This window comes from Phoxinus phoxinus (genome assembly GCF_949152265.1).
Source record: "Phoxinus phoxinus genome assembly, chromosome: 1".
In the NCBI taxonomy this organism is placed as follows: domain Eukaryota; kingdom Metazoa; phylum Chordata; class Actinopteri; order Cypriniformes; family Leuciscidae; genus Phoxinus; species Phoxinus phoxinus.
In genome coordinates this window covers 35,439,824-35,452,712 of record NC_136876.1, presented here as the reverse complement: position 1 = coordinate 35,452,712, position 12,889 = coordinate 35,439,824, and the positions used below count along the sequence as shown (strand labels likewise).

The window sequence follows — 12,889 nt, the reverse complement described above, 5'->3', positions numbered from 1 at the left end:
TATATTACACTTACAGGCTTACTGTATATATTCTCAGATATCAGTACTCTGAGCTTTTTACTACTAGTCCACTTATGAATGGGCCAGTGTGACCCCAGGACTAACAAAATGCCAGACGGACTCAATAGCCTCGGAACTCGATTCTGTTTCCAAAATGGCTCCCATATAGCCTGGATGCCAGCAGAACTTAGCCCCGCCCACAACATTTGAGGTCGGGAAGTTCGGTCTGGATTTGATCCGTTGTGGAGCAACTATGCTCGAACCAGAGCTGTTTGAACCAATCAAATTGTCAGGGCAGGCTTTATATGATGATGGACAGATGATCGACAGTAACATAATCATCCACATCACCAAAGATCGCTTGGGTTGAATTTGTTTACAACAAAGATGGCTGTCGCTGGAGAATTAAGATGTGTACAGTACATTTACATTTACATTTATTCATTTAGCAGACGCTTTTATCCAAAGCGACTTACAAATGAGAGCAATAGAAGCAATTAAACTAGCAGTAGGACAACAGTATGTAAGTGCTATGACCCTTCGCAGTTCAATGTTTTATGATTTATTACTTGATTTATTACTTTATCAAGTGCTGCCGAAAAAGATACGTCTTCAGCAATTTCTTAAAAATGGGTACGGACTCAGCAGCTCTGGTTGAGTTAGGCAGATCATTCCACCAGCAGGGAACAGTCATGGTAAAGGTCCGAGAAAGAGATTTTGTGCCTCTTTGAGATGGCACCACAAGACGCCGCTCGCTTGCAGAGCGCAAGTTTCTGGATGGCACATAAGTCTGAAGTAATGAGTTAAGGTACAAGGGAGCAGTGCCAGTGGTTGTTCCGTAGGCAACCGTCAGTGACTTGAATTTGATGCGAGCGGCAACCGGCAACCAGTGCAATTTTGTGAGGAGAGGAGTGACGTGTGCTCTCTTCGGCTCGTTGAAGACCACTCTAGCTGCAGCATTCTGGATCAGTTGCAGAGGTTTGACAGTGCAAGCTGGGAGACCAGCCAGGAGAGCATTACAATAGTCCAGTCTGGATAGAACAAGCGCCTGAACAAGGAGTTGTGTAGCATGCTCTGATAGGAAAGGCCTGATCCTTCTGATGTTGTACCAAGCAAATCTGCATGACTGGGCAGTGCTAGCAATGTGGTCTGTGAAGATCAATTGGTCATCAATTACAACTCCAAGGTTCCCGGCTGATCTTGATGGAGTTATGGATGACGAGCCTAGCTGAATGGTGAAGTTGTGATGAAGTGCTGGGTTAGCCGGGATTACAAGTAGCTATGTCTTCGCAAGGTTTAGTTGAAGGTGGTGGTCCTTCATCCAGCCAGAAATGTCTGTCAGGCAAGCTGATGCGAGCGGCTACCGTCGGATCATCAGTAGATGCCGCCATCAACAGCACATTCATTTTAAAAGAGGAACAGAGAACCGCGATCGAGGCATTCAACATACGTCACTTACTCCGTTGCTCTGATTGGTTGTAGGTCTATCCAATTGAGTGCAGAAGCATTTTCTTTCCTGGTTCGGTTGAAACATGCCCCATAATCACAGCCCAATGGAGCAGTATCAGACTCATATTCTGACTAGAATCTGAGTATGACGACATCAGGCTAGCCCCCATACCCTCATTCACTATTCCCTATATTACTCCGCTAATATAATGCACTTGAAGAAGTGAATGACGCTTTTGCATAGTTTGTGCTTGCTGATTGATAATTGTTTAAAACTTAGCAAACTGGCAGCTCCAGTAGTAAGATCAAGATTTATCTTGAACTCTGTCATGGAAACTATGTATACCGTAAAACTTAAAATAATAGCCGAGTCCCAAAGAGACGCCTGTCTCTTTTACACGCCTGGTGTGGCTACAGGTTTGGATAAATAAACTGTTAAGGCCAGTTCTATGGTACAGATTGCGCACGCAAGAGAGCCCTGCACATCTGGACGGGAGCTGTTAGCCCAAGCAAGGCAGGCAGAGAGAGTTAGCGCCGTGTCGTGTCAACTCGAGGTATCGCACACCCGACGAGAAGCGCCGCGCCACATCGCGTCTATGACAACTCGAGGTATCGCACACCCGACGAGAAGCGCCGCGCCACATCGCGTCTATGACAACTCGAGGTATCGTACACCGGACAAGAAGCGCCGCGCCGCGTCTATGACAACTCGAGGTATCGTACACCGGACAAGAAGCGCCGCGCCGCGTCTATGACAACTCGAGGTATCGCACACCGAACGCGCACTTTGTCAGTTTATGGCCAGCAATATTGTTATGTTTAAGGACTTTATGGAATTAAGATCATGTCTGTACTATGTTATGATTGTACTGTACAATTAAATACAATCGTTGCTAGTCTGCAGTCTGAATTCACTTTACCTCCGTTAACTGAATGAATTGAGAATATCACCTGAAAATCCGATAACATCAGCAATTTTCATTTAACCAGCTGATTTCTGTAAATGAATGTAAAACTAAATGTATATTGCAGCGCAGGGTGAAGTCTCAACACTAAATTAAAGGCCTGTCTCATATAGACGCCTGTCTCAAATACAAGCTGGTGCAGTTCGGCGATTTGGGAAAATAAAAGCCCGGGCTATTATTTTAAGTTTTGCGGTAAACCTTTAACAATCAATTAGAAACTAATTTATACCTGTATGATATTACACTGTACGCTGTGGACCAGCGGTTAGGATTATGGATGGATGGATGGATGAATTCATGGATGGATGTATGGATGATTCACGCGGCATCTTCTGGTCAGATGCAGGAATACATTCGTCATGTGACTCTCACAGTGCATTATAGGGGAATTTTCTAGCCGTTGAGTGTACATCGGTTGTATACTCGTTATTGCGGTGCATTGGGGAATTAAATGAGTGCACTCGAATAACGTCCACTATGGTTTCACTACAAATGGCTGTCTCCTCAAACAGTGCTCTATTTAAGGGTATGGGGGGCAATTTTGGACACAGCCAAAGTTTAAGTCCGGTATCAACAAAGGCACAGGGAAGAGACAGATGAAACATTAAACAAAATATGTACACGATTATCTCTGGTATTTTCCATTAGCACATGTGTATTTATTATCTCACTGGTCAGCATATAGTAAGTAGCCTTTAGCATAAATATATTTTTGCCTCATATGGTGATCAGAATCCCCATCGGATCGCAATCGGTAGTTATTTGAAAACACTCGCTGCATTGTGTCTGAAAGTGTCTTTTGAGCTGAACATTTTTTTAATGGCTTACATGTTAAGGTCAGCTGGCAGCTTGGTATGAAAACATAGGAAATTAACCCTCTGGGGTCTAAGGTGTTTTTGGGGTCCTTGAGATGTTTTGACATGCCCTGATATTTGTATTTTTTTCAGTTGCTTATAAACATATTAACAGCGATGTTGAACCTCTCATGACTCAGGTAAACTCCGCCTTTGTTCATGACCATTCCTCAAGACCCAGTTGGCCTGCTTTGGACCAAGGTATTCGGCAGGCCAAAACCTCCTGGTCATTGGCCCAGAGAAAGCCCTGATCAGGTCCAATAAAGCCCCAGAAGTGCCAGTGGAAACAAAACTGGCCCTGGCAGGCACTAGCACACTCGCTTTTGGACCGACAGTTGGAAACACGGCTATTGTTTACCAAGTGTTAATGACCCAACTTTAAGTGTTCAACTTACATTGCTGATTATACAAGCTCTACATTGAAGGGTGTCCATACAGCTGAGATGATGTGGGTGAGAAATGCAAGTGTGTATATCTCCCTTGCCACATTTGTTGCTTATGTTGTCATTAACAATTCAAAAACAGTCATGTCGCACTCGCTTTAGTTTCTATAACCCTCTGGGTGCTACTTCATTAGTTGCAGGGTGGTTGGCACGAATTGCAGCTTATGTGAAGACTCTAAATTAACTCTAAATGAAATGAACAGACCATCACAGATGCCTAAAATTTGTTTATAATACGCTTTGTGAATGTATAACCCTCTAGGTTCACTTTATTTTAACTCCAAAAATAAATTTGGCCCGTTACAGTTTACTACTGCACTAGGAGAGTTTGTGGACAGGATTTTTCCTCCAGCTATTACCATGTATGGAACAAGGGCAACTGAAGTTACATTATGTGATCCACAAGTCGACACGGAGCCAACAGAACAATTAGGGGCAGAAGGCTTTGATTAACTGTTTGCATTCATTATTGTGTAAGAAATGAAATATGATCTGTTTGTTTAGACAGTGTTGCCAAAGTCAGGTGTATCTACGTCAGATGTTAAAGAAATTATGAACACTAGTATTCAAAAGTTTGGGTCTTTTTTTAAGAAATTAATACCTTCATTTTGTACGGACACATTAAATTGAACAAAAGTGGCAGCAAGGCATTGATAAAGTTGAACATAATTATATTTCAAATGAATGCTCTTTTGAACTTTGAACTCATGTATGTAAAAAAATAATGAAATCATGTTTTCCTCAAAAATATTAAGTAGCACAACTGTTTTAAACATTGATAGTAAAAAAAATCTTAAGAGTCAGCATTTCGTAAATATTTCTGAAGGATCATGTGACACTGAATGTTCGTAAAATTCATGTGGTGAATTTTCTTTTTTTTGTGCTCATCAGACTACAATTACCTAAACAGATTTGAGTCTGACACACCAAAACAAACACCGTAGGTGCTACACAGGAAACCAGGGACAAAGGTTTATTTTGGGAATAAAAGAAAACCCTTGTGCAATGTTCTCAAATTAAAGAACAATGCATCCTAAGCTAAAAGTTAGTCAGTGCACATCTGTCTTGTCCTCTTGCTAGTCTTTTCAATTTCTGACTTCATTAACGTGGACAACAGCTTGTAGGTCTGAAAAAAAGACAAATCAAACAGAGAAAGGTCAGCTGACTAAGAAGATGACCTCTGACCTTCAAGTGGCATTGATGGATCTAGTCGATTGGTGCTGTGGCCACCATTACCATGAGCTGTCATTCTGATCTCCATCCACCAATATATCCACCTGCTAAGGTTCCTGCCTCTGCACCTGTCCGTGACACTGGGGGATCTCGTGTCAGCAGCTGCCATTCTGGACAGCAGGATATCTGTTTGCACAGGGCAGCTGAAAGCAGGCAGCGGCACGGCCTGAGGATTAAACCATCTAGAAAGCAGTGTGGCATGATGAAGCTGTCTATCAGCCCATCGCCTGCCTGTCCTGTCACTGTCCTAACAGTCGGCAGAGAAAAATATGGGTCGTAAGCAGACGAGGTGGGTGCATGTCGGTACTCGTAAACACGTATGTGTGTGTGTGTGTGTGTGTGTGTGTGTGTGCGCGTGTTTTTCTACCTCGGAGCAGAAGTGCTGAGCTTCAGCAAATAATAGGAGCTCTCTGACTTGTTTTTTGAATTTTTCCAATTACATCACCCTCCCCGGATGTTAATATACTATTTTACAGAGGCCTGGTTGCCTTTCACAAATCTATGTGAACACCAGGGAAAATATATCCACAAATCTTTTTGTAATGGGGTTGCGTGAAATTTCTCACAGACATATTCTAGAATTTTGAATTTAAAACCACACGAGGAGTATTTGATTGCAGTGTGGCAGCTTAGTGGCAGGAAAAAGGTTGTTAAAAGAAATGGGATATGATTATGTTTGCTTCGGTTCACGGACATAGCTAAATTAAAATTAGGGCTAACTACCAATAAAACAAAAGAAAATGAATTAAAATTACTTACAGCAATATGTTATATATATATATATATTATGTGACTGAAAGTTTTGCATTTAAATTGCTACCATGGTATGAAAATGATAATTCTGGAATTTATGAACAGGTAAATTCAAGTTTGAATGTTACATTTCTACCACTTCGTTTTAAATTTATATTTGTATGCAGATTTGTATGGAAGTATTTCTCAAAACAAATTACTTCAGTGTTACTTTGTTTGTCATGAATGTAATTTTTTTCAGTGGCAGACAGATAATCTTGCAAGTCTCAAAGGGAAAATGCAAGTGCATTTGTCATGTGTATATGCATATTTCTGTAAATAACTGCATTCAGTCTTTTTCTTTGACACACACACACACACACACACACACACACACACACACACACACACACACACACACACACACACACACACACACACACTTTCTCATAGACAATCTAACACATCAATTGGGAGGAACCCAGGCAAAGCCCAGTGAAATCCCAGCTCCACTGCCTTCCATAGGGAGCTTTATGAACCGTGTCCATCTATAGTATGCTTCGTTCCTCTTCAGTGAAAGCATGCCCTTCTTGCATAATTCACTAATATATGGCTTGTGTAAAATCAGTGTGCTCCCTCTCTTCCAGTCATTGTGGCTTCCACAGGGCAAGAATCTGCTTAAGTTACGAATTACAGTGGGCCAATCAGACAGCGCAATTAGAATGAGTTTTTAGTGCAGTGGAAATCACTGTAAAGAACTCAATATTGTGCAAGTCTTTGCTCATAATTCCTCCATCTAGCGAAGAGGTTTTAGGAGCTTCCACCAGCTTTAAGGATACAGAGTGCAATAATGAATGACTTTCATTTTGTGCTGCCATTGTTGTGTTATTTTTATTAACACACATAGTTTTATCCATATTATATGGATAATGTAGGTAACATGCACATTACTTGACATTGCTGTGATAGGGGACAAAGGGGTCTTTAGTTACAGGACTATATATTGCTAATTTATTGTAGCAGTAAAGCAAAATAAGTATCATTCATAGCACTCAGGTTATTGCAAAATGCCAATACACACAGGAGTGTGTAGGATTGTTAGGAGAAAGAGTGCAGTGGAAAGAAAAGCCTTTATTTTCAAACCTGTTCCCATCCTCTCTTAACTCACAAAATGATTTGCGATACAGCCAACATTGCTTACAGCTGTCTCAATGTAGTTTCAAAGACTGCCTGGGATGACTGTGAACTGAAGCTCCCTCTTGTCTCTGCCACCCCAGGGAACATACCTTCTCTCTGTGAGGGCAGTGTCTCTCAAATAAATACTATTCCCATGTGATTTCCCTCTGTCTTCATAGCTGGGTATTTCATTTAAAAATAAATGAGTATAAAAAAAAAAAGCTTGAGAAAACTTAAGAGGCAAAGCAGCTTGTGAAATACAGAATTTCTCTCACCCACAGTGGTATTTTTTTAAATGATGAAACGGTTTTTTATTTAGTAATTGATTATGTGTATTTTTGCCCAAATCTAGTATATTTTTAACATTACATGCAATTCCCCCAAATATTGGTTATGCACATGTTGACGGCTTCAGAGTTAATTGAGGGAGAACAGGGACACTCTTGCTTTCTTTTATCTGTCAGGTGGAAATTGGCTAATGGTTTCCAATAATAGCAGTATGTCACAGGAACTTAAGGGAAGGAAAATTGTGTGCAAAATAAATTAATGGTCAACTAACAAAGTTAACTTATCTTCCATAGGTTCATTTCATTTCATTTCTCTTTTATTCTTTTCATGAAAATGCATTGTTTGTACTAATCACATACAATTCATTTAAATTTTTCCTTTACATTTCCATTATCAGAAAGGAGCAGATGGAAGAATAATATTATTATATTTATCTGCCCCCTTTATAGACATAAATAGTAGATGGCATTAACATTGTTCCCTCCACCATCACCCAAAATGTATTAACATAAGTAGTAGATGACATTAGCATCACCCAAAATATACTAACATAAATAGTAGATGTCATTGGCATTGTTCCCTCCACCATCACCCAATCTCCAACATATCTGATATTTGTTTCAACTTTTTACATTGACCACATACAGTCCAAATCAAAATTCAGTTTGATATAATTCAAGTTGTTTCTTTTTATAACTCTTTTTAAATTCCAAAATATTTTTACAACTTTTTAAATCTTTCCTTAGAAGATTCCATGCTTTTACTCCAGCAACAGACCAACTCATTTGTTTCAGGTTTGTTCGTGCTATTAGATGTTTAAAGTCATACGGCCGTCTGTGATTTCCATCTACAGAAGTAAAAACAAATAACTTTTGTAAGTCATGAGGTGAGAAGAGCTTTGTTCACGGACATATGAGTGAGGCATTATGAAAGTAAATACAATGGGATTATATGAATTATTAGTTTGAGCTGTATTAGGTTGCACACTCTTGTATAGTATGAAACATGTCTTCACCGCAGGCCCATGTTGAACTGTACCTATATCGAATATTACTTTTCTAATTTAAAGACTTTGTGAGCGTCAGTCAATGCTTTCTTTTTCTTTTCCTTTTCTTATCCAGGGTGTACCTCTGGGCCCATAAATGAGACTGAAATGGTGGAAGAGAAGAAAAGACAAGAGGATGAAAGCCATCAACAATGCTCTACCCCGGGGAAATAAGCACAGGCCATTTTGAATTGGTGAAACACTAAGTCCCAGCTCTAGCACTCCACTAGTGTGAAGACTTCTCCATTGGAGACTTAACCTGTAAATGCATAAGCTATGGTCAGCGGGTTTAATAAGGGTCTGATATATCAGTGCAGAAACACCCAACTCAACTCACCCAATGTGAAATAATTCTCTGGACCAGTGACTGAACATTTTTGTCCCTTGGCTAAAGGGAAAGGGTTTACTACCCTGCTCAAATACTGTGAGGCTCCATCCAGCCTAGTTCAAACTCAAGTGTTACCCCAAGCTGCTACTAACTGGCATCGCTCATGGCTTCCAGGAGGGCATCAGGAGCTTGTAATGGAGGCATGGTGAAGAGTGCCTTCTTCTGGTCTGTCGCCATATTCTTTTTGACTCACATAGGTGGTGTGAGGGGGGATTGCTGGCTCATAGAGGGCGAAAAGGGCTTTGTATGGCTGGCCATTTGCAGCCAAAACCAGCCACCCTATGAGGCCATCCCTCAGCATATCAACAGCACCATAGTGGACCTTCGTTTGAATGAGAACAAGATCAAGAGCATCCACTACTCTGCCCTTAGCCGCTTTACCAACCTCACATACCTGAATCTGACCAAGAATGAGATTAATTACATTGAGGATGGAGCTTTTTCAGCCCAGTTCAATTTGCAGGTTCTCCAGTTGGGCTTCAATAAGTTGCGTAACTTGACTGAAGGGATTCTCAGGGGTTTGGGCAAGCTGCAGTACCTCTACCTCCAGGCCAACCTGATTGAGACTGTGACACCCAATGCCTTTTGGGAGTGCCCAAACATAGAAAATATTGACCTTTCCATGAACCGCATCCAGGTGCTAGATGGATCCACCTTTACCAGCCTGACTAAGCTGACCACATGTGAACTCTACACCAACCCTTTCAACTGCTCCTGTGAGCTCTTGGGGTTCGTTAAGTGGCTCTCTGTCTTTCCCAACAGGACAAGTGAACGGATGGTTTGCGATACTCCTGCAGGAGTCTCGGGCTACAGTCTACTAAGCCAGAATCCGAACAATCCCACATACCGGAATGCTCTGCATATGCTGTCCACTGTGTGCACGGAGGACTACGTGACTCCGTACATCCCTGTGCCTCCCGAGACCACCACTTTCCCTCCGGACTCAACACCGTGTGGGCTGGAAGACTGTCCCTCAGGGACCGAGCCAGAGGAAATCAGCATCAGTCCCACTTACATAGACTTGGATGTGAAACCAATCATGAAACTCAAGCAAGTGTCTCACACGAACGCAGTAATCACTGTTCAGATCCCTTACCCCTACAAGAAGATGTACATCCTTGTCCAGTACAACAACAGCTTCTTCACTGACATACAGAATCTGAAGCGGCAGAAGGAGGATATTGAACTGAAAACCCTGAAACCCCACACTGATTATACCTACTGTGTGGCTTCCATAAGAAACTCGTTGCGTTTCAATCATACTTGTCTGACACTGTCCACTGGGCCTAGGAATGGAAAAGAGCGAGTAGTTAATAATGCAACAGCCACTCATTACATAATGACTATCTTAGGATGTCTTTTCAGTATGGTAATTGTTTTAGGGATTGTGTATTATTGCCTGCGAAAAAAGAGACAACAGGATGAAAAGCACAAAAAGGCAGGTAGTTTAAAGAAGAACATAATTGAGCTTAAATACGGTGGTGAACTCGAGGGCGGAACAATATCCAGGATGTCTCAAAAGCAAATGATGGCTGGGGAAAGCATGACCCGCATGCCCTATCTACCTTCCAGCAGTGAAATGGAGCAATACAAACTGCAAGACATCAGCGAAACTCCGAAAATGGCCAAAGGGAATTACATGGAAGTGAGAACAGGGGAGCACAAAGATCGAAGGGAATGTGATATGTCCATGGCTGGCAACAGCCAAGGCTCGGTTGCCGAAATCTCAACAATCGCGAAGGAGGTGGACAAAGTAAACCAGATTATTAACAATTGCATAGATGCTCTCAAATCAGAGTCAACCTCCTTCCAAGGGGTGAAATCTGGTGCTGTGTCAACAGCTGAACCTCAGTTGGTATTGATCTCAGAGCAGCCTCAGAGCAAGTCTGGCTTCCTGTCACCTGTCTACAAGGACAGCTACCACCACTCTCTACAAAGACATCACGGATCAGATGCTTCTCCAAAGCGTCCGAGTACAGCCACTGGTGGTCCGATGCGGAGCCCGAGGCCTTACCGTTCAGAGGCCTCGTACAAGTCGGAGTCAAAGTACATAGAGAAGACTTCACCCACAGGGGAGACTATCCTGACCATCACACCCACAGCTGCAATACTAAGGGCAGAGGCGGAGAAGATCCGCCAGTATAGCGAGCATCGGCACTCCTACCCAGACTCCCACCAAATTGAGGAGCTGGAAGGACCGGACAGCCGGAAAACCTCCATCTTGGAGCCTCTTACGCGGCCTCGGGCCAGAGACTTGGCTTACTCACAGCTCTCTCCCCAGTACCACAATCTCAGTTACTCATCTAGTCCCGAGTACTACTGCAAACCATCGCACAGCATCTGGGAGCGCTTTAAACTCCATCGCAAGCGACACAAAGATGATGAGTACATGGCTGCGGGCCACGCTCTGAGGAAAAAAGTGCAGTTTGCTAAGGATGAAGACCTGCATGACATTCTAGATTACTGGAAGGGAGTGTCGGCCCAACAAAAATCTTAATCTACTCAAGTGTTTGTCTGTGTCTTTTTAATTTCCGTTGGACCACAAAGAACAGGACCAGAATGAATCCTTAATCACATTCTAACGGATACATATTACACTTCAGTGAATTTCAACTTAGGGAAAGAGGTTTGTGTACAAACATTAAAATATGTTACTTAAAGCAACAAGAGGAGAATATATTGCAAATTTGAAATTATATATATATATATATATATATATATATATATATATAATGTTGAAATGGATTTTTAGTATTTGATTACCGCATGGCCAAGTCCTGTGACAGTGGATTTGCTGTTGTGTACTGTGAGACTATAAGAACCCAACAGTGACAGACATCTTCTGAAATCTTAGTATTTCTTCTGCAGGACCACTGTAATTTATGGACCTTTTTTCTCCCAATATTTGAGTTTGTTCTAAATACAATTGAACTATGTACAGACACTGTTTCTATATTTGCAACGTTTGCTGTGATGAAAAAATATATATGATGTGTATGATTCAGGTTTAGACCATGGATTTCGGAGTTAGCTCCAGTGATATTATCTGTCTTTAAATGAATGTTTACCGTCCTGATGGATAAACATTGCACTGGTCAATGAAATGGCATATTTTCCTTTAGGCCACAGTTTACGCTACCCTGCTTTGCCAATTTTCTTTTTAATCCATGCCACTGATCAGACCGCACAATATTACACAAAGGCTTATATTATGTTACATTTGTGTATCATAACTACAATGTAAATCCGTTTGGTTGGGATGGTGTTGAGGAAACATCTGCATACAAGACTGCAGTGTCAAAATGGAAGAAAATGAAAAGCAATGGAGAAATAGAACATTTAGATACACATTCAGTAGTTATGTTTGGTTTGTTTACTAGAGAATCGCTCCACAAAACATGCCCTTCTGCTTTTTACCTTACGATGCCTAATAGTAGTGAGGGGTTATCTGATCGTGAACCAAAGTGCTTGGGTGGCAGCTCATCACACATTTTCTGCAGATGTTTCCACCAGTCTCGAGCCAACAGCCCTATGGATGAATGTATTACATACATAAAGCAGCCTTTTCAGCTGTAATTTCTTTGCAATTTTTTACAACCACATAATCCCTATTTTTCATGCTGTATGCCGTGTTTTGATATTCATACTTTTCAGTTTCATGCATTTGTCATTTATGTCAAAAATATTTAATCAATCAGAAAAAAAATGTTTATAAAACCTAAAGGTTTTGTTTTAGGCTTTCTTACTGTTTGGCGGGTAAAAATGCTTTTGTAAATGTTAAATGCCACTGCACGGACCTTGTGATGATCAGCGCTGATCCGGAAGTTGAGGCATGTGAGAAAGACTAAATTACCCAGCTGAACTGTTGCCACTGGAGTTGTACATCAGCTATTTAGAAGTACTGGAAGTAACTGGGTTGTCCAATTTCTTTTTTTCTTTTTTCAACCGCCTTAAACTTCTGGAACTATCTGTATAACTGTATTTTTTTATTTTTCCTTAAGTGTTGATGTTTTTGAAAGTCTTCATCTGTTGTATTTTTTTTTCTTTAAAGACAGTACATTTCAGTAGATTTTGAGAGCTGTCAGGTTTATAGGTAATCTAGCAAGTAACTTACATGTTTTTATATTGCATAGTGTAGCACTCCTGTATCTCATTCAATTTAGAAATGTTGGAAAATCTGTGAACGGAGAGCATCATATACAAACAAGAGCACAATGAGTGTTATTTTGTATTTCTTAAAAAATATGTTACCTGCTTTCAGACAAAGAACTGTGAAATAAAGGAAAGGGTGCACCCATACTGTCAAGATCCTCATG

General features: G+C 41.1%; 1 protein-coding gene across 1 annotated transcript in view; it reads left to right on the top strand.

The window, feature by feature from the left end:
- Positions 1-11,140, top strand: part of elfn1a (extracellular leucine-rich repeat and fibronectin type III domain containing 1a) — a 93,984-nt gene extending 82,844 nt beyond the window's left edge. Inside the window, exon 4 of the mRNA XM_079609612.1 lies at positions 8,262-11,140. Coding sequence (XP_079465738.1) covers positions 8,677-11,070 — 2,394 coding nt within the window. The 5' untranslated portion in view covers positions 8,262-8,676 and the 3' untranslated portion in view covers positions 11,071-11,140. The remainder of the gene's footprint in view (positions 1-8,261) is intronic.
- The last annotated feature ends 1,749 nt before the right edge of the window (positions 11,141-12,889 follow it).